Raw genomic sequence first — 22,264 nt, 5'->3', positions numbered from 1 at the left:
AATGTCCTTAAAACAAGTCAAAATGAGGCTCAGTAGTGTGTGTGGCCTCCACGTGCCTGTATGACCTCCCTACAACGCCTGTGCATGCTCCTGATGAGGTGGCGGACGGTCTCCTGAGGGATCTCCTCCCAGACCTGGACTAAAGCATCTGCCAACTCCTGGACAGTCTGTGGTGCAACGTGACGTTGGTGGATAGAGCGAGACATGATGTCCCAGATGTGCTCAATTGGATTCAGGTCTGGGGAACGGGCGGGCCAGTCCATACCATCAATACCTTCGTCTTGCAGGAACTGCTGACACACTCCAGCCACATGAGGTCTAGCATTGTCTTGCATTAGGAGGAACCCAGGGCCAACCGCACCAGCATATGGTCTCACAAGGGGTCTGAGGATCTCATCTCGGTACCTAATGGCAGTCAGGCTACCTCTGGCGAGCACATGGAGGGCTGTGCGGCCCTCCAAAGAAATGCCACCCCACACCATTACTGACCCAATGCCAAACCGGTCATGCTGGAGGATGTTGCAGGCAGCAGAACGTTCTCTACGGCGTCTCCAGACTCTGTCACGTCTGTCACATGTGCTCAGTGTGAACCTGCTTTCATCTGTGAAGAGCACAGGGCGCCAGTGGCGAATTTGCCAATCTTGGTGTTTTCTGGCAAATGCCAAACGTCCTGCACTGTGTTGGGCTGTAAGCACAACCCCCACCTGTGGACGTCGGGCCCTCATATCACCCTCATGGAGTCTGTTTCTGACTGTTTGAGCAGACACATGCACATTTGTGGCCTGCTGGAGGTCATTTTGCAGGGCTCTGGCAGTGCTCCTCCTGTTCCTCCTTGCACAAAGGCGGAGGTAGCGGTCCTGCTGCTGGGTTGTTGCCCTCCTACGGCCTCCTCCACGTCTCCTGATGTACTGGCCTGTCTCCTGGTAGTGCCTCCATGCTCTGGACACTACGCTGACAGACACAGCAAACCTTTTTGCCACAGCTCGCATTGATGTGCCATCCTGGATAAGCTGCACTACCTGAGCCACTTGTGTGGGTTGTAGACTCCGTCTCATGCTACCACTAGAGTGAAAGCACCGCCAGCATTCAAAAGTGACCAAAACATTAGCCAGGAAGCATAGGAACTGAGAAGTGGTCTGTGGTTACCACCAGCAGAACCACTCCTTTATTGGGGGTGTCTTGCTAATTGCCTATAATTTCCACCTGTTGTCTATCCCATTTGCACAACAGCATGTGAAATTGATTGTCACTCAGTGTTGCTTCCTAAGAGGACAGTTTGATTTCACAGAAGTGTGATTGACTTGGAGTTACATTGTGTTGTTTAAGTGTTCCCTTTATTTTTTTGAGCAGTGTACAAATACAGAAGGGCGGTTGCCGGAATCAAATAGCCGGCACCAGACCTCTATGACAGGGAGCTGCGATCCGCTGCAGTTAACCCCTCAGGTACCGCACCTGAAGGGTTAACTGCAGCGGATTGCAGCTCCCTGTCATAGAGGTCGGGTGCCAGCTATGTGATTCCGGCACCCGCCTCCTGTATTTGAATTAACAGGTCAGTTATCTTCATTGGTGGCGCAGTGGCCACAGCCCCTCCCCTCCTCCTCCTGTCTCACTTCTCATTGGCGGCGGCAGCAGCACAGGGGGGAGGGAGAGACTCCTTTTCCACTGCGCTGCTGAGAAGAACATCGGCGGCGGGGCAGAGAACTATCATCTCCTGTGCCCCGTCGCTGTATTCAACTGCAGAGCTGCGGCGGCGGGTCTAGTCGCAAATGGCGACAAGACTAAAAAGTCTTGTCGCCTTTGGGTCAACAGGACGGGGCGGGACCGTCAGCAAGGATAGTTTCTTCCCTTGCAAAGCAGGCCATACCCTTCTCTATAGAGGAAATAGGAAAAATGCCGGGGGCTGGGAATCTGCCTACTCTGTCCCTGATCTTTAAAGTATGGTCTAAATTTAAAGACACGCTTGGTCTCAAGGGAGTCCACGGTTATACACCTTTGTGGCATAATCCGAGCTTACCTGAAATATTCAGGCTGGAGGGCTTTTCTCCGTGGGAAAAAAAGGGTGTTCTCTGTAAACACCACATTCAGGAGGGCGGGAGTATGAAATCATTTGCACAACTACAGCGGGAGTTTGATCTCCCAAAAACAGCATTCTATCAATTTTTACAGCTGAGGCATGCGTATCAGGCGCAATTTACAGAAAGTAAACAAATTTCACCTACCCCCATAGTCATTCAGCAATTACTGAGTCCCGGTGATACGAGGGGGCTGATTTCATAGTTATATAGGCATATAAGTGAAGGGATTACTTCCCCAGGGCCTCTCCCGGTCAAAGATAAATGGGTGGGTGATGTAGGTGTAATCACCCAGGAGCAATGGAATGACACATTGTCGCTGACACCCAGGTGAACACTTAATGAGGCGCAGCGCATGTCTCAGCTGTATCTGATACACAGGGTGCATAAGAGCCCTGCCCTTCTGTATAAGATAGGTGTTCGTTCAGACTCATGTTGCCCTCATTGCAAAACAGAAAATGCCTCCTTGATGCATACAGTACAGACCAAAAGTTTGGACACACCTTCTCATTCAAAGAGTTTTCTTTATTTTCATGACTATGAAGGCATCAAAACTATGAATTAACACATGTGGAATTATATACATAACAAACAAGTGTGAAACAACTGAAAATATGTCATATTCTAGGTTCTTCAAAGTAGCCACCTTTTTCTTTGATTACTGCTTTGCACACTCTTGGCATTCTGTTGATGAGCTTCAAGAGGTAGTCCCCTGAAATGGTCTTCCAACAGTCTTGAAGGAGTTCCCAGAGATGCTTAGCACTTGTTGGCCCTTTTGCCTTCACTCTGCGGTCCAGCTCACCCCAAACCATCTCGATTGGGTTCAGGTCCGGTGACTGTTGAGGCCAGGTCATCTGGCGCAGCACACCATCACTCTCCTTCATGGTCAAATAGCCCTTAATTTCAAAGTTTTCCCAATTTTTCGGCTGACTGACTGACCTTCATTTCTTAAAGTAATGATGGCCACTCGTTTTTCTTTCCTTAGCTGCTTTTTTCTTGCCATAATACAAATTTTAACAGTCTATTCAGTAGGACTATCAGCTGTGTATCCACCTGACTTCTCCTCAACGCAACTGATGGTCCCAACCCCATTTATAAGGCAAGAAATCCCACTTATTAAACCTGACAAGGCACACCTGTGAAGTGAAAACCATTTCAGGGGACTACCTCTTGAAGCTCATCAAGAGAATGCCAAGAGTGTGCAAAGCAGTAATCAAAGCAAAAGGTGGCTACTTTGAAGAACCTAGAATATGACATATTTTCAGTTGTTTCACACTTGTTTGTTATGTATATAATTCCACATGTGTTAATTCACAGTTTTGATGCCTTCAGTGTGAATCTACAATTTTCATAGTCATGAAAATAAATAAAACTCTTTGAATGAGAAGGTGTGTCCAAACTTTTGGTCTGTACTGTATGTTCTGGGAATGGTCTGAACTAGGAATATTCTGGAAAGAGATTATACGACTCATTAAAAGAGTGACACAGATAGACATTTTGTGTGTTCCCAGGACATGTCTTCTTGGCCAACTAGAGATGGATGCAGGGGGCAGTGCTATGTCTATATGTATACAGAGAATGTTCTTTCAAGCACGTATCCTGATAGCCAAGCACTGGATAGAACATAACCCGCCCACAAGCCGGGAATATATTAATAGATTGAATAATATCTTGCGGTATGAAAGAGGAATATACCTGAAAAGGAAATGGCCACATAAGTTTGGGTCTATTTGGATGGGCTGGTGTTATCACGGGCGCTAGAGGAAGACTGTCTTAGGGACCAAATCTCTGGGATTGGGAGGCTGCAGTAACCTTTGCCTGGTGACCTGGTGCTAGAAGTAGTAAGGGTGAAAGGGGGTGTTTTATGAGTCTGCAAAAGAGGGCCTTGAAGCAACAGTAGAGATATTGGATGGGTTCTACATATAGCAGGAATGTAAGGACTCAATTTACAGGGATGGTTGTCTCACAGTTTAACCCCTTAAGGCCTCTTTCACACTTGCGTTGTCCGGATCCGGCGTGTACTCCACTTGCCGGAATTACACAACGGATCCGGAAAAACGCAAGTGTACTGAAAGCATTTGAAGACGGAACCGTCTTCCAAATGCGTTCAGTGTTACTATGGCACCCAGGACGCTATTAAAGTCCTGGTTGCCATAGTAGTAGTGGGGAGCAGGGGAGCAGCATACTTACCGTCCGTGCGGCTCCCCGGGCGCTCCAGAATGACGTCAGGGCGCCCCAAGCGCATGGATCATGTGATCACATGGATCACGTCATCCATGTGATCACATGATCCATGCGCTTGGGGCGCCCTGACGTCACTCTGGAGCGCCTGGGGAGCCGCACGGACGGTAAGTATGCTGCTTCCCCGCTCCCCGCTACACTTTACCATGGCTGCCAGGACTTTAGCGTCCCGGCAGCCATGGTAACCACTCTGAAAAAGCTAAATGTCGGCTCCGGCAATGCGCCGAAACGACGTTTAGCTTAAGGCCGGATCCGGATCAATGCCTTTCAATGGGCATTAATTCCGGATCCGGCCTTGCGGCAAGTGTTCCGGATTTTTGGCCGGAGCAAAAAGCGCAGCATGCTGCGGTATTTTCTCCGGCCAAAAAACGTTCCGTTCCGGAACTGAAGACATCCTGATGCATCCTGAACGGATTTCTCTCCATTCAGAATGCATTAGGATAATCCTGATCAGGATTCTTCCGGCATAGAGCCCCGACGACGGAACTCTATGCCGGAAGACAAGAACGCAAGTGTGAAAGAGCCCTAAGGACACATGACGTACCGGTACGGCATGTTTCCCGAGTCCTTAAGGACACATAACGTACCGGTACGTCATGGCTTTAAATCGCGATGCCGGCGCCGCGGGGGTTAATCGGAACGGGATGCCGGCTGAAATCATTCAGCCGGCATCCTGTAACAATGCAGGGGGGGGTCCTGTGACCCGATGAACCGGAAAAAGACTGCGATCGGTGGCGTAATTATACACCACCTATCGCAGTCCGAGGATTTGGAGAGGCGGTGCTGGCCCTGGTGCTGAACACTGCTGTCCAGGGTGCTGATTGATGCAGGGGAGAGAGGCGCGAGATTCAAACTTCCTGCGCTCCTCTCTCCCCTCCTCTTCCTGTCCAGCACCCCGACCGTGCAGCACCGTTCAGCACCAGCTCCTGCGTCCCCCTAATCGCCATCCATCACCCTCCTGCACACATCGCCACCCAGGTAGGTTAGGGTCAGTGAGGGAGAGGCACCTTTAGGCAGGGATAGAAGGGAAAAGTAAAATTAAAAAAAAATTTAAAAAAAAGCACATTTATTCTAAACTTTTTTGTTTCAGCTTTTAGACCCCAGACCCCCCCTGCCACTTGCCCCCCCCCCCCCCCCCCCCCCCCCCGCATCCCCCCAACCACCACTTTTTTTTTTTCTGCGTGCGCTGACTGGCCGGCACTCTTAGCGTCCGGCCACTGTTAGCGCATCGCCCGCCCCACCGCTGATCAGCATTGAACCGCTGATCAGCAAGTTTGAACTTTGCCCCCTCACACACGCACATAGAATAAAGGTTTACACGCACGCACATACACAAGCACACGCCGGATGTTCTCGGTGGAGGAGGCATGCGCCCAGATTGCCTCCGACTCAGAGAGCCCCAGTGAGGATGAGGATGACCCCACGTTCCTTTTGTCATCCGCATCCTCCTCATCATAATCGGATGACGATGAGCCACCAAGGCGGCGGAGCCAGGGGCCCCGCATGCTAGGGATCCTGTGGCCCACCCTAGTACGAGCCGCCCTGGGGTTCGTACTGGTTTCCCGGCCCACCAAATAAGCCCACCGGAGCCCCTGCCGATGAACTTAGCTGGTGTCCCCCAGTGGACTTTGAGCCCGAGATTCCGGATTTTGCTGGCAATCCAGGAATCCAGATTCCCACAGTGGAGTTTACTGAAATTGGACTTTTTTAGTTTTTTTTTTTCAGTAACCCACTGGTGAATCTGATGGTGGAGCAGACGAATCTGTACTCCCAACAGTTCGTCGCTCAAAACCCGGGCTCATTTTTGGCTAGACCCGGTGGCTGGACGCCGGTCAGTGCAGCCGAGATGAGGACATTTTGGGGCCTCGTGCTGCATATGGGTCTAGTGCAAAAACTCAGTGTCAGGCAATACTGGAGTGGGGACATACTCTACCAGACCCCACTGTACAGTACGGCCATGACACGCTCCCGGTTTGAGGCCATCCGGAAATGTCTTCATTATTCTGATAATGCAGCATGTCCCCCCCGAAGTGATCCTGCCTATGACCGGCTGTATAAGATACGGCCGGTCATCGATCACTTTGGGGCCACATTTCAGCAGGCCTACGTACCTGGAAGAGAGGTCGCGGTTGATGAGCATCTCGTTGCGTTCAAGGGGAGACTCAGTTTCCGCCAATACATTCCCACAAAGCAGGCGAGGTATGGCGTGAAGCTATACAAAATTTGTGAGAGTACCTCAGGGTACACTTACAAATTTTGTGTGTACGAGGGGCGAGATTCCCGGATTCAACCACCAGAATGTACCCCCACTCTGGGTGTTACCGGGAAACTCGTGTGGGACCTTATGTACCCACTGCTGGATAAGGGTTACCACTTGTACGTGGACAACTTTTATACCAGCATTCCCTTGTTCAGGTCCCTTGCCGCCAGATCCACGTTCGCTTGTGGGACCGTGCGGAAAAATCAACGCGGCCTCCCTGCCCACCCCCTCCAGGTACCTATCCCCAGGGGTGAGACCCGTGCCCTTACCAGTGGAAGCCTGTTGCTGGTCAGGTATAAGGACAAGAGGGATGTCCTTATGCTGTCCACAATCCACGGTAACAGCACCACCCCCGTCTCTGTGCGAGGTACCGCGGCAACGGTCCTCAAGCCCGATTGTATCGTCGACTACAATCGGTATATGGGAGGAGTTGATCTCTCTGATCAAGTCCTCAAGCCATATAATGCCATGCGCAAAACCCGGGCATGGTACAAAAAAGTTGCGGTCTACTTGGTACAGGTTGCCATGTACAACTCTTTTGTACTATCCCGAAAAACTGGCAGCACAGGGACATTCCTCCAATTCTATGAGGCAGTCCTCAAGGCCCTGATCTTTTCGGACCGGGAAAGAGCAGGCCGGAGTACCTCGGGAACTGGAGGCGCCCGGATCGTCCCTGGCCAACACTTTCCAGGTGTGGTCCCCCATACTGGAAAGAAGGGACGAACCCAAAAAAGATGCAGAGTGTGTCACAAGAGGGGGATACGGAAGGACACCACCACTCAATGTGACACTTGCCCCGATCATCCGGGCCTCTGCGTTATCGATTGCTTCAGGGAGTATCTGTCACGACTGTGACTGATCCAGACAGGTCTGGGAGGAGAAGGTCGCAGCGACTTGCTACTCGCGATAGCTTGTGAGTTTGCTCTGTGGTTCAGGGTATGTCATCTGGGTTTTGCCTTGTGAACCTTTTTGTCCTGACTGGGAGTTTGTAGGCATCCTTCTTAGGTGAGTCCTGTCTGCCACTCCCAGCTACTATATTAGTTTCAGTTTCACTTGCAGTCATTGCCAGATATAGTCCTTACTTCCAGTTCTATTCTGACCTTTGAAGGAGATCGTTTGATTGTGTTGCTGTGGAGCTCTTGTCCGGCGTGGACTGTCGTGATTCGGATCGCCTTCTCTGCTCGTGACTGGATAAGTCTATCTTTGATATAGTTTGTTTGTTGCTGTCTTCCCCTGCTGTTCTCCTAGACATGAGTGATGGTGACTAGTGCTCCCATCGGCCTTTCCCCACTCTAGGCTTGTTAGGGTGACTGAGGGTTTAGGCATCCTGCTCGCCGCACGGGTTCACACCCCGTCTAGGGTATCAGGGCAGACAGGTGCCAGCTTAGGGTTAGTCAGGGGTGGCCATACTATTCCCATCCGTAGATAAGGGTCCCCCTTCCCCTCCGTCTGGTGCGACACGACTGCTGCTGGGGTAGCTGTCGTGACAGTATCACACTTCCATGGAGTACTAAATTTTTATAATCTCCAACAGTCCCCTAGAGAACATAAAAAACTATGTCTCTCAGACTTTGGAGACACAGAAACAATTTTTTTTCCCCAAAAAAATATTAGTTTTAGTGCAGGCATCCTCAAACTGCGGCCCTCCAGATGTTGTAAAACTATAACTCCCAGCATGCCCAGACAACCTACAGGCATCAGCAGGGCATGGTGGGAATTGTAGTTTTACAACATCTGGAGGGCCGCAGTTTTAGGATGCCTGCTTAGTGTCTCCAAAGTCTGAGAGCCATACATATTGGGCATCGTCGCGTGCGTAAAAGTCGTCACTATAAAAATAACATTTGACCAAACCCCTCGGATGAACAGCGTTAAAAATATAAAATAAAAACGGTGCCAAAACACCCATTTTTGGGCAAAATTTCCATTTGAATCCTTTTTTTCCAGTAATAAAGCAAGGGTTAACAGCCAAAAAAACTCAATATTTATGGCCCTGATTCTGTAGTTTGCAGAAACACCCCATATGTGGTCGTAAATGGCTATATAGCCGCACGGCAGGGCATAGAACGAAGGGAACTCCATATGGTTTCTGGAAGGCAGATTTTGATGGACAGTTTTTTTTTTGACACCATGTCCCATTAGAAGCCCCCCCTGATGTAGCCTAGACTAGAAACTCCAAAAAAGTGACCCCATCTAAGAAACTACACCCCTCAAGGTATTCAAAAGTTACTTTACAAACTTTGTTAACCCTTTAGGTGTTCCACAAAACTAAATAGCGAATGTAGAAACAATTTTATATATTTTTTTTTTTTTTACCTTGCCTCAAAAAAGTGTAATATAGAGCAACCAAAAATCATATTTACCCCTAAAATAGTCCCAAAACAACAACCACCTTATCCCGTAGTTTCCTAGATGGGGTCACTTTTATGGAGTTTCTACTCTAGGGGTGCATCAGGGGGCTTGAAAGGGTACATGGTGTAAATAAACCAGTCCAGCAAAATCTGCCTTCCAAAAACCGTATGGCGTTCCCCTTCTTCTATGTCCTGCCGTTTAGCCAAATAGTAGTTTACGACCACATTTGGGGTGTTTCTGCAAACTACAGAATCAGGGCAACCCATTTTGAGTTTTGTTTGGCTGTTAACCCATTTTTTCAGTAATAAAGTAAGGGTTAAAATGGAAAATTTTCCAAAAAATAGAAATTTCTAAATTGTTTCTCCATCTGCCATTATATAGTTCAAATAGCCAAAGGCTACAAAGCTCCTGTTTCTAGTCAAATAAAACTTAACATTTATTTCCATCAATAAAACTAATACAAAACAGGAGAGAAGAAAAGAAAGAAAAAACTTTTAAAACTTTAAGGGTGCTGTGATGTTACCACCGGCAGTATACTGGGAATATTCCCATAGGTGCGTCCTAAGTCGCTTGGGATAATTCCCACTGAATTCACCTAAATTGTCACTGCTATCATATAGAGTGTTCAGAAATAGACTCAAATGTATCGCTAGGAGAGATTCCTTATTAGCGCCACTCTAAGTTTAGCTGCTGCCGCTGGTGCGTCCAAGTATAGTGAGTCTGCAGTTCTCACTACTTAAACACTGAGTCCATCACATCCCTAATTAAAAAAGATATCAAGCTAGAGCTCTCCCAACATGTTTCGCCACTAGATGTGGCTTCATCAGGGGATGGAGCTACTATCCCCTGATGAAGCCACATCTAGTGGCGAAACATGTTGGGAGAGCTCTAGCTTGATATCTTTTTTAATTAGGGATGTGATGGACTCAGTGTTTAAGTAGTGAGAACTGCAGACTCACTATACTTGGACGCACCAGCGGCAGCAGCTAAACTTAGAGTGGCGCTAATAAGGAATCTCTCCTAGCGATACATTTGAGTCTATTTCTGAACACTCTATATGATAGCAGTGACAATTTAGGTGAATTCAGTGGGAATTATCCCAAGCGACTTAGGACGCACCTATGGGAATATTCCCAGTATACTGCCGGTGGTAACATCACAGCACCCTTAAAGTTTTAAAAGTTTTTTCTTTCTTTTCTTCTCTCCTGTTTTGTATTAGTTTTATTGATGGAAATAAATGTTAAGTTTTATTTGACTAGAAACAGGAGCTTTGTAGCCTTTGGCTATTTGAACTATATAATTTATTAATCCTGGGTCCAAAGGGGTCTATGAAACAGATCCATCTGCCATTAACTCTTGTGGAACACCTAAAGGTTTAACAAAGTTTGTAAACCCAGTTTTGAATACCTTGAGGGGTGTACTTTCTTAGATGGAGTCACTTTTTTGGAATTTCTATTCTAGGGGTGCAAGGGGGGGCTTGAAATGGGACATGGTATAAACAAAACCAGTCCTGCAAAATCTGCCTTCCAAAACCCATATGGATTTCCCCTCTTTCTATGCCCTCCCGTATGGCCAAACAGTAGTTTACGACCACATATGGGGTGTTTCTGCAAACTACAGAATCAGTGCAACCCATTTTGAGTTTTGTTTGGCAGTTAACCCTTGTTTTTTTCCTGGAAAAAATTGATTATATTGGAAAATTTTCCAAAAAATCTAAATTCTAAAAGTTTATGTCCATTTGCCATGAAGTCTTGTGGAAGACCTAAAGGGTTAACAAAGTTTGTAAAAACAGTTTTGAATACCTTGAGGGGTGTAGTTTCTAGAATGGGGTCATTTTTGGGTGGTTTCTATTACGTAAGCCTCACAAAGTGACTTCAAACCTGAACTGGTCCATAAAAAGTGGGATTTTTAAGATTTCAGAAATATTTCAAAATTTGCTTCTAAACTTCTAAGCCTTGTAACATCCCCAAAAAATAAAATATCATTCCCAAAATGCTACAAACATGAAGTAGACATATGGGGAATGTAAAGTAATAACTATTTTTGGGGGTAATACTATGTATTACAGAAGTAGAGAAACTGAAACTTTGAAATTTGCTAATTTTTCCAAATTTTTGGTAAATATGGTATTTTTTTATGCAAAAAAATTAACTTTTTTGACCCAATTTTAGCAGTGTCATGAAGTACAATATGTGACGAAAAAACAATCTCAGAATGGCCTGGGTAAGTCAAAGCGTTTTAAAGTTATCAGCACTTAAAGTGACACTGGTCAGATTTGCAAAAAATGGCCTGGTCCTTAAGGTGAAATAGGGCTGTGTCCTTAAGGGGTTAATTATAGAGGGGGGTGGGAGGGAGTTTAGGGTTGTTGGTGTATTAATATTAGATCCAATGTAAAGTCTGATCTCCAAATATGAAAAATAAAAGGAAAAATAAATTATGCGTGTGTAGCAGGAAAACAAAAATGCAATATATTGTATTATGTAAACATGTACATGCTGATGTATACTGATATATTTATGATTTCAATGCTGTACTCTCAATAAAAATTACACTGAGAAAAAAAAAAAAGTCTTGTCGCCATTTGTAAACTCTAAGTCGCACTGGCGACCATTTTGGTCGCCATCTGGAGCCCTGGGTGGGAGGGGAAGTAAACGTACTCAGCGCTATGCAAGGTGCAGGGGCGGGCGGACGCAGATTTAGAAGCGGTCAGCGCACATGACCGATTCGATGATGTCACAAAATACCGTGGTAATTAAGAAACAGCGATATCGCAGTTTTTTAATACCACGGTATATTGTGAACACAGGTATACCGCTCAACCCTAGTTAACGCCCAGGGCGAGAACTAGTGCATATGGCGAGTCCTGTACCCCGTGGGAGTGCAATTATTGCACCTAAGTAAGGGGGTAATGCACACAGCACACAAAGTAACCAGTGATAATGTCATCCCGCCACCTATGGAAGGGGCTAATGCGTACGGCAGGTACTGAACCCAGTGGAGATACAATTCCGCCACCTACGGGAGGGGGAATGTATACGCCCGGCACTGAAAACAGTGTTATTGTACTTAGTCCACTTATGGCAGGGGACAATGTATAAGGCAAGTACTGTATTGCAATTACTGCACCTATGGAAGGGGACAATGCATACGACAAGTACTGCTGGCCACCGTGGACTTGGGAGATTGCTTCGGATTCACGTCAGGGTCTGAATCAGTGATCCCCCCCCCGCCCTCGGACTGACCCTGTCCTGCTGTGGTCCGCTTGAGCGTAGGTCTACCCCTCAGAATCAAGCCCCTGGCAGTCGCAGACTACCCAGGGGGTGGAATGGGAACTTCTAGAGGTCCCTCCACTGGAATGCGCAGGCGGTGCATTATCAACCAAACGACCCCGGAGGGTGGATTGGGATGGTCAGAGGTTCTCCACTGGATTACACAGGTGGAGAATTATCAACCAAACGAGCCAGGAGAGTGGATTGAGAATGTCAGAGGTCCTCCTTGATTGGCTGACAATCCTCCACCTGCACAAACAGCCCCGAAGGGCGTATTGGGAATCCTTCAGGGGTCCTTCACTGTATTGCGCAGGTGCATGCAGAATTATCAATTAAGCGACCGTGTAGGGCGGATTGGGAATCCTTCAGGGTTCCCTGTATTGCACAGGTGCATGGAGAAATATCAATTAAGCGACCGTGTAGGGCGGATTGGGAATCCTTCAGGGTTCCCTGTATTGCACAGGTGCATGGAGAAATATCAATTAAGCGACCGTGTAGGGCGGATTGGGACTGTGAGAGGTTCTCCTTTGACCGGGCCAGTGCACGGGCCCAGTCTGGTGCCGCACGGTTATGATGTGTGCTGAGGGGGCCGGGGCGCGTATTAAATGCGCTTCATTTATTTATTTATTTTAAATAACGTATGAAGGGTTAATTTTGAGTATTAGCAACTGCACTGCCTCTAACCCGGCGCCGGCCTAAAAGAAGTGGCTGGCCAGGAAGGGTTAAGTGCCTAGAAGACACCGGGGCGGTGCTCAGCTGGCTTCTGGGGGAGGGGACAGCTAGGTGGGAAGAATTTGCGCCAGCTCGCTGCCGCCTTCCCCCCCCCCTTCCCCCTCAATAAAGTTGCGGCCTAGTATGCCGCAGACCCAGGGTCTACTGCCGGGGCAAAAAAAGAGGCCTGGTAGCGGAGCGCGAATTGCCCCCACCGGCCGGAGGTGCCCGCCCCCGAAGGAAAAAACACACACTGACGCTGGAGCCCGAGTCGGGCAGAAGGTAGCCAGCCCGCAGCCGGAGTCCCCCATGTTATAAAAATGCACTGTGGCGCACGAGGAGTCTACGATATCGTTGGTGGCTGCATTAACCCTTTCGGAGCGGCGCGCTTGGCGCAGGCTCCTGAAAGGGGCGGAATATGGTAGTGAAAAACATTCAATAAAAACTTTAAGGTCCCATTCCATTCTACACATGTGGAGTACAATGAACTAATAATACTAATACTTCATCTATATCAGGAGGGGTATGATTATGTATATGAAGTAAGTCCGAACCACAGTGCTGCAGAAAAGTGCTTTTAGGAGTAACGCTGTGCTCAGTGTTACAGGTAGTTACAGGAAAAACACACTGGGGGAGATTTATCAAACTGGTGTAAAAGTAGAACTGGCTTGGTTGCACATAGCAGCCAATCAGATTCCACCTTTAATTTTTCACAGTTCCTTTGGAAAATGAAAGGTTAAATCTGATTGGTTGCTATGGGCAACTAAGCCAGTTCTACTTTACACCAGTTTGATAAATCTCCCCCAATATTCTGAGCAAGGTACTGAAATTAGGATAGGCAAGTTGATTTGCATGAAAAAAGACTTGTGGAGGAAAGACTTGTTTTCTCCTGAAGCTTCCAATGAGTTTTAAATAAGTAAATTTCTGCATAATGAAGGTTCTGGGTGAAGGCAGATCATCCTCATAAATGTCATCATAGCTTTTTTCTGATGTTCTGTGAACCGCATGTTAAAGGGAATGGGTCATCAGAAAATGACCTGCTGTTTACCGTATTTTTTGCCCTATAAGACGCACCTAGGTTTTTGAGGAGGAAAATAAGAAAAAAAATATTTTTAACCAAAAGGTGTGCTTTTGGTGGGTTTTGAACTAATAGTGGTCTGTGCATGACACTACTATGGGGGGATCTGTGGGTGGTACTGTTATGGGGGGTGGATCTGTGGATGGAACTGTTATGGGGGGTGGATCTCTGGATGGCACTGCTATATATGTGTCACCCACAGATACCCCACCCCATAACAGTGCCATCCACATATCCCCCACCCCATAATAGTGCCATAGACAGATGCCCTAATATACCGGAGCTAAACCTGTGGGAGGTGGGAGGGGGGAGGGAGGAGGGTCCGGTGTCCTGCAAATGCGGCGGGGCCGGTGCGGTCACTTTACTCCGGCCCCGCTGCTCACTCACTTCCTTAATGCCTAAACCTTTTATAATAATAACTTTAATTGAAGTTCCGATCCCCAGCCCCATCTGTACTACTTACTAAATGTCCTGTAGCAGGCAGAGCAGAGCGGGCGGCCGGCCGTAACTCACTGATGTCACGTGCCTGCGCCGCCTACCGGCCCCTCCTCCCTCCCCCCTCCAACTGATACGTTGCAGTCTGCGATGTAAAATGGCAGCATTCGCCCCATAAGACGCAGGGGCATTTTTCCCCCCACTTTTGGGGGGGGGGGGGGGGGGGGGGGGGAATACAGTAAATCACTTTTTTATGTTTAACATATTTTTAAAGAATTTTTGGTTCTATCTGTAAAGAATAAATCAAGGCAACTGGACTTACTGTAGATTTCTTGAAAACGTTTCACTCGTTCTTCCAACGATCTTTCTCAATTCCGAGAAAGCTCGTTGGAAGAACGAGTGAAACGTTTTCAAGAAATCTACAGTAAGTCCAGTTGCCTTGATTTATTCTTTACAGAAATACCATGACGTGGATAAATGAGAACCTTCACAGACAATTTTTGATTATGTTATTTTAATTTTCTACGTCGATATCTACATTTGAAGGGCTTCTGTCACCCCCAAAACTCATTTTTCATTTTTGGGCATATTAAAATCCTTATTGGACGACTATTCCCTATATAGGGCTCTTACCTTGTTCTGTGGCTTCGTTTTATTAAAAATCGAGCTTTTAAAATATGCAAATTACTTCACTACCAGCAAGTAGGGCGTCTACTTGCTGGTAGCCGCCGCATCCTCCTTTTAAAAAAACGCCCCCTCCTCCTGTTGATTGACAGGGCCAGCGAGCGGGCCAGTCTCCTCCTCCGGCTGGCCCGGTCAGCATTTCAAATCCCGCGCCTTACGTGTCTTTATTCGGCGCAGGCGCTCTGAGAGAAGGACGCTCGCTTCCTCAGCACTCCCTCAGTGCGCCTGCGCCGATGACGTCACCTCTAAACCCGAAAGAGAAGACGTCATCGGCGCAGGAGCACTGAGGAAGTGCTGAGGAAGCGAGCGTCCTTCTCTCAGAGCGCCTGCGCCGAATGAAGACACGCAAGGCGCAGGCGCGGGATTTGAAATGCTGACAGGGCCAGCCGGAGAAGGAGAGCGCTCACTGGCCCTGTCAATCAACTGGAGCAGGGGGCGGTTTTTTAAAAGGAGGATGCGGCGGCTACCAGCAAGTAGACGCCCTACTTGCTGGTAGTGAAGTAATTTACATATTTTAAAAGCTTGATTTTTTTAGGAAACAAAGCCACAGAACAAGGTAAGAGCCCTATATAGGGAATAGTCATCCAATAAGGATTTTAATATGCCCAAAAATGAAAAATGAGTTTTGGGGGTGACAGAAGCCCTTTAAAATAAAACCAAAAATCCTGCAGTTTTCAAACTGGCCACTATGTCTAATAATTGGCGCCACATCTTGGTCTGTACAGATCACTTTACTGCAGTTACCTGCTTATCTGTCATTCTAATCCTGCCTGTACTGATACCACCTGTGTATAGATAAGACATGATCCACCATTCATAATTGGTGAATGTTAAAGCTTATCTATTCCTTCCTTGTACAATGACCTCTGCACAAGTCACAGAGCATGTCTAGAAAACTCAGTCAATAGGGTCCCCTCCTGTCTACACTGTGGCTATGGCACATGGGGCTGCCATAAAGCAATTTTTTTTAATGCCGTGTAAATGCTGTTAAGAACAGCTCAATGATGCTGATACATGTTATTAGGATGGTCATTGATGGGTTTTATTATAGGCCACCGCATTGTTTTTTTTACAGGGGCTCAGCAGATCACCTTAAAGCCAGGCTCCTGCTCCAACAGCCCGGACCGACAGAAGCAACGATTCAGGCCATTTAACCCCTTACATGCCGTGGTCAATTGCAATAGTGGCAGCTTAGTGGTTTAGAGAAAGGAAGCTCCCTCTCTCTCAAATGAGATTGCAGGGTTCCTATTAGGGATCGACCGATATAGATTTTTTAGGGCCAATACCGATACCGATAATTTGTGAACTTTCAGGCCGATAGCCGATAATTTATACCGATATTCTGTGAAATTTCATCTTTGGAAAAAAAAAAAAATCCTACACAAATCTGCTGAAAATGAATATTTTTATTGTTAATGTTTAATTAGTTTTTTTTTGTAAATCTTTCTTTTTCATTTATACTTAATATTTTGCGGTTTTTTGTTGTTTTTTTTTTACTAACTTTTAGCCCCCTTAGGCTATGTTCACATCAGCGTTCAGCCTTTCCGTTTTCCTGCTCCGTTATTGGAGCAGGAGAACGGAAAGGACGGATTCGGCACATAACTGAGCCGAGCGGACCAAAATCATCTTCTGAGCGGAAACCTAACTGACCCCATTATAGTCTATGGGGGTCTATGAGGTCCGTAGGCTCCGTTCGGCTCAGTTATGTGCCGAATCCGTCCTTTACGTTCTCCTGCTCCAATAACGGAGCAGGAGAACGCTGATGTGAACAAGGCCTTCGGGACTAGAACCCTTGTCCTATTCACCCTGATAGATCTCTATCAGGGTGAATAGGAGCTCACACTGTCCCTGCTGCTCTGTGCTTTGTGCACACAGCAGCATGGAGCTTACCATGGCAGCCAGGGCTTCAATAGCGTCCTGGCTGCCATGGTAACCTTATTGGAGCCCCAGGCTTACACTGCTGGGGCTCCGATCGGAGGAGGAGGGGAGAGGGGACCCTGTGGCCACTGCCACCAATGATTAAAACTGGGGGGGGCTTGGGCGGGGGGGGCGCACTGCGCCACCAATGTTTTTAATACTGGGGTGGGGGGCGCACTGCGCCACCAATGACTAATACTGGGGGGCTTGGGGGGGGGGGCGCACTGCGCCACCAATGAACATAAATCTCTCATTTATTCATATACAGGAGGCGGGAGCTGGCTGCAGAATCACATAGCCGGCTCCCGGCCTCTATGAGCGGTAGCTGCGATCCGCGACACCTGAGGGGTTAACTACTGCGGATCGCAGCTACTGCTCATAGAGGTCGGGAGCCGGCTATGTGATTCTGCAGCCAGCTCCCGCCTCCTGTTCAATTTGAATGAATGAGTGAGTTAACATCATTGGTGGCGCAGTGGCCACAGCCCCTCCCCTCCTCCTGTCTTCTCTCCTCTCATTGGCGGCAGTGGCAGCAGCATCACAGGGGGAGGGAGACACTGCTTCCTTCTCCCCTGTGCTGCTGAGGGAACACAGAGAGCGCTGAGAGCAGCGCGTTCTGTGTTCCCCATACGTTATCGGAATATCGGCAAAATAGATGCAGATACCGATAACTGTCAAAATCCTGAATATCGGCCGATAATATCGGTAAAATCGATAATCGGTCGATCCCTAGATCCTATGTCTTTTTTTTCATGGCAAAATAGCGTTTTTTAATTGGATTTTTTTATTTATTGAATAAATGGGCTTTTCTTGACCACTTAATAGTCCCACAAGGAGACTAACAGGCAATCTTTTTATTGCTTCTAAAATATAATGCACTATTCCTATAGTACATTGCATTTTAATGTCAGTACTATACTGACATTGACCACTCAAGGCAGGGTTGGGGCCTACACCAGGTCCCAGGCAGCCTATATACACATCGGCACCCCGCGATCAGATTTGCGGGGTGCCGATGGGAGACAGAGGGAGTCCGCCCCCTCTGTCACCGCTTACACGCAGCATGTAAGGAGTTAAACAGCCCAGATTGGCACTCCTGCCTGTCGAGGCTGTCAGAGCAGGAGCGCGGCTCTCATGTGAGAGCCGAGCCCCCGCTCACCGCTGCATGGGGGACTTGTGCAATGCTTAGACCAGGCCGAAAAGGCAGCAGCCCAACCTAAGGTCACTTAGTGACTGCCATAAAAAGGAGTATTGGTGGCTACTATATCATTTTAAAATCCCAAAATCTTGCAGTTTTTGCACTGCCCACTAAACCTAATTCTTGGTCTGTACAGACCACTTTTAATGATTATCATCACAATGCATAACCTTTTTTGGTTCAAGGATCACGTTGAGGGGAAGCAATACAACTTAAAGGGTTATTTCCATCTGAGACATACAGACAGTAAATGATGATTCAGATCAGGGTGGCTAGACATATACAAGGCTCTCTCCTTTGTAGTTTAGGAGAGAAAATACAGGGTCTGGAAAGGAACCCCCAGACTGATCAGCAAGTGGTGGGGTCACTCATAACTATACATGTCAATGAAGCACAAGTGGGTGATCAGGTCCTGATTGGGTGATTGACAGGTGGTGGGTTCACTGGTCACTATGTGTGTTACTATACATGTATGGCTATAAAAGGCTATCCCTAAAACAAACTAAGGATACATTACATTGGCGTTGTTATTTCTGCCTTTATTTCATTCTAGGCACAGAAAAACAAATCCATCATATGACTGAAATCAACAGCACCCAACGGACTGAGTGACTATAAAAGAGTCCATTAGGTTTCTGTCAGGGAGCCCAGTGCAGTATGCCGGGCTATCATTGTCGTGCTTGTTTAAAAGAATCTGCAACGAAGCGTCCAATGTAATATAGTGAATGAAGCATAAAGTGTACCTAACCTTTCAATAAACTTGTGTACATGAGTAGTAACAGCAGGCACCAGGTGGCAATGGCGCTGCAAGTGGGCACCATTTCTAAATACCCGACCGCTGGTCGTATATTTACGGGAGGTGGTTGGGAAGGGGTTACACTCAGTGTAGTGAAATGATGGAATGTTGTACCCCAAGATGTAGTACCGGCAGATACAATGTCTGCATTTACATAGGGTCTGGATGCTATCGAATAGCAAATAGCATTGACGGTTATAACTTATTCAGCAATTAATGATGTATAACTGATCTGACTTTTATTAACCCAGAGCTATAAACACAAGTAACTAATGTGAATGAGACAATTTGGATGTTTGCCTACAGTTTGTTAGGTCTCCCAAGTGTATTTCTTAAATTTCATGGCTTCCAGTTTTTCAAGATCTATGTTGGATAGGACGGAGTTTGATCTGGTTGACAGAACATAGGGATGGAAGTATATTTAAAAAAAAAAAAAAAAAAAAAAAAAGATGGTCTCCATATTTACCTCCTCTGAAACTTTAAATCTGTTCAGAAGGGACTTCAGCTTCTGCTTTATATTTGGTTGCTGGAATGAGAGTAAAATTCCATCAGACAAATGGTTTATGACAAGAGAAAATTGGATTTTTTGTACTCACCGTAAAATCCTTTTCTCGTAGTAGGCATTGGGGGACACAGCACCATGGGTATACGTCCAACTACCACTAGGAGGCACTAGACACAAAAAGTGTTGGCTCCTCCCTGTTGCGCTATACCCTCTCCACAGACACGAGGCTATTCAGTTTGTACCAAAAGCAGTAGGAGAGAGAAGAAAGGCAAGGAACCAACAACTCCCGTACCGGGAAAGATCAAGAGACCAGCCCGGAGAAGCGGAAGTAAAAACATAGGGTGGGATCTGTGTCCCCCAATGCCCACTACGAGAAAAGGATTTTACAGTGAGTACAAAAAATCCAATTTTCTTGTGCATGGCATTGGGGGGCACAGCACCATGGGACATCCCAAAGCAGTCCCCGAGGGTGGGAAAAGAACAGCCATGCCACCGGTCGGGCATACAGGTGCAGGAGAACCATGTGACCCAACAGGAAAAAACACGGAATGGGCAAGAGGTTCCATAACAAGGAAGAAACCTCAAGGAAGAAGCAGTGAAGATTGCCAGCACCCCAGGACAAATGCCTGGAAGAAAATCCCAAATGCAAGAAGGCGGCAAAGGGGAACACCGAGCTCAGCCAAGGGCTAGAGAAAAAAAAAAATTAGGACAGCACCGTGTGTTGGAACTACCTAACGCTCTAAATTGTCTCAGACCCAAAGAGCGAAAAAACCTGTGGCCAACCCCTGACAGGCCAGGGGAGAAAGGAAACAAGGAAGTACTGGAAGCGAAACGAGTGAGGGAAGCCATAGCAAGGCTCACATGTGAAGGGAGCAGGTCTCCCCTCACCGCAAGGCAGGTGATGAAGTTAAGCGCCCTATAGAAAGGTGAAAACCCAAGGCTGCTAGAGGAAACCGCCAACCCTTGGAGAAGGAGGGGGTTGTAGGTAAAGGCCAGGAAAAGAGAATGATAAGACCTGCGTCTCAAAAACAGGAGACGAGGCTCGAGCCTCTGAAAACAAGATATCACTGTGAAGCGTAAGACCAGAGGAAACTGGGCATATGAAGTATCAGGGAAAAAAGGAACCAGATACAGGCCCAGGAAATCTCAGCAGGGACACACTGGACTGAGAGACATGGGAGTAGAAGGAGAGTACTCCAAACAGCCTAAGGAGGAAAGGTTCTACAACAGGAGGAGGTCCTTCCCGAAGGAGACCATACGGCGGAATTGCAAACCGTAGCACTAAACCACTCAATACCAGGTACTTAACGTGGGAGGATAGGAAAAGAGACACGAATCCCAAGAGGACCACAAGGCTATTGGAACCCATAAAGGGAACAATCAACCCGCCGGATCAGAACAGATCAGCCATATACTGGAGCTACCAGAAGTAGCACTAGACCGACAAAGGTGGGGGTTGGGCTGGCCCACCCCTGCCAGATATGGTAACCATGCACATGCTGAACCAGGATGGCCTGTTGTAGACAGTGCCTTGAGAAGTACAAGGAGACCATTGAGCACGACAGTAACGGAGTGGCAGATGTATGGAAGAACTAAAAGGATGGAACCAACATCCGCAGCACAGATTAGAACCCGGGGGCAGAAAGCACCCAGTAATACAGAAATTGTATGGGCCACAGATTGCACCATAGGGCCCAGCACTTTGGGTACTACAAACACACGCCTAAAATATAGGTAAAGTGGCTGCATGTTGCACTCTAAGGAGAGTGGAAACATAGCCACAGCATCTGGGAATGCTACCGCATTTGGAGGGTACAGGTCCTCAACCTGTAAAGTAGAAACACGGCTGTGTAGTGCAGAGATACGACCAGACAGGTGTATTGGCTACAGCATCTGGAGATGGTGTAGGTACTCTACCTATGAAGGGAGCAAAGTGGCTTGGAACAGACAGGTGCAATTGCTACGGCAATTGAAGGCGGCCTGTATATCTCGCCCGGAAGGGAGAAATAGTGCCGCATGGAACACCATAGAGCCAGCCAAAAGTAATGGCTTCAGCATCTGGAGTAGGTGAAGGTACTCTACATATGAAAGGAGCAAGGCGGCTGGAAACAGACAGATTTAATAGCTTTTTCTCACCAACCTACAGGAGGCGTTTGCCTGAGCTAACAGCTTGCCTAGAACAGGGACCCCCTGTAATGAGGTAGAGTGGCAAACACCAGCACCAGGATGGGGACCTGGTGGAAACACTCTCAAATGTGTAGAGCATAGCCCCTGGTATAGGGGAACCAGGAAGGCTTGTCAGGTACAGCCTATGGCAGTGGTGCAGGTACCCACCTGTTAAGGAGAAGGCGTACGTACCAGAGACACCACGTAGGTGACTCAGTATGCTAAACACGGGGACGGCTGCCTTACCTGTGCGGTTGAATACCTGTGCAGTCAGGGGAGCGCCATCCGAAAATCCACTAGAGGGAATACCAACCCTGGGTAGGAGAGGTTACTCCGTGCACGTTAGTCTTGACCTCCCAGAGGGCTTCTGTATGGAGGAAGACCGCCTGATGCTCTGTTCCGAAGGAATCGGTGCAGAGGTGTCCCTAGAGGCAACAGGTGGGGTGACAGGAAAGGATTCATCACCAGCCTCAGGCCTGTCCTGGGGAGGACCAGAGGATGCCGAGGAGGGGTGGAACCCTGTTGAGACCACCTGAGGTTGTACTGTGAGCTACCCCTTGCCGGACCCGGTATCTGAGCGTGCCCC

General features: G+C 47.6%; 1 protein-coding gene across 2 annotated transcripts in view; it reads right to left on the bottom strand.

The window, feature by feature from the left end:
• Positions 1–22,264, bottom strand: part of PACS1 (phosphofurin acidic cluster sorting protein 1) — a 148,815-nt gene that overhangs the window by 106,371 nt on the left and 20,180 nt on the right. For both annotated transcript variants that reach the window (XM_040409020.1, XM_040409021.1), the window contains exon 8: positions 19,474–19,533. In XM_040409020.1, the coding sequence (XP_040264954.1) occupies positions 19,474–19,533 (60 nt within the window). The remainder of the gene's footprint in view (positions 1–19,473; positions 19,534–22,264) is intronic.

The sequence above is a fragment of the Bufo bufo genome, chromosome 10 (genome assembly GCF_905171765.1).
Source record: "Bufo bufo chromosome 10, aBufBuf1.1, whole genome shotgun sequence".
Taxonomy (NCBI): domain Eukaryota; kingdom Metazoa; phylum Chordata; class Amphibia; order Anura; family Bufonidae; genus Bufo; species Bufo bufo.
This window is presented reverse-complemented; position numbering and strand designations above follow the sequence as displayed.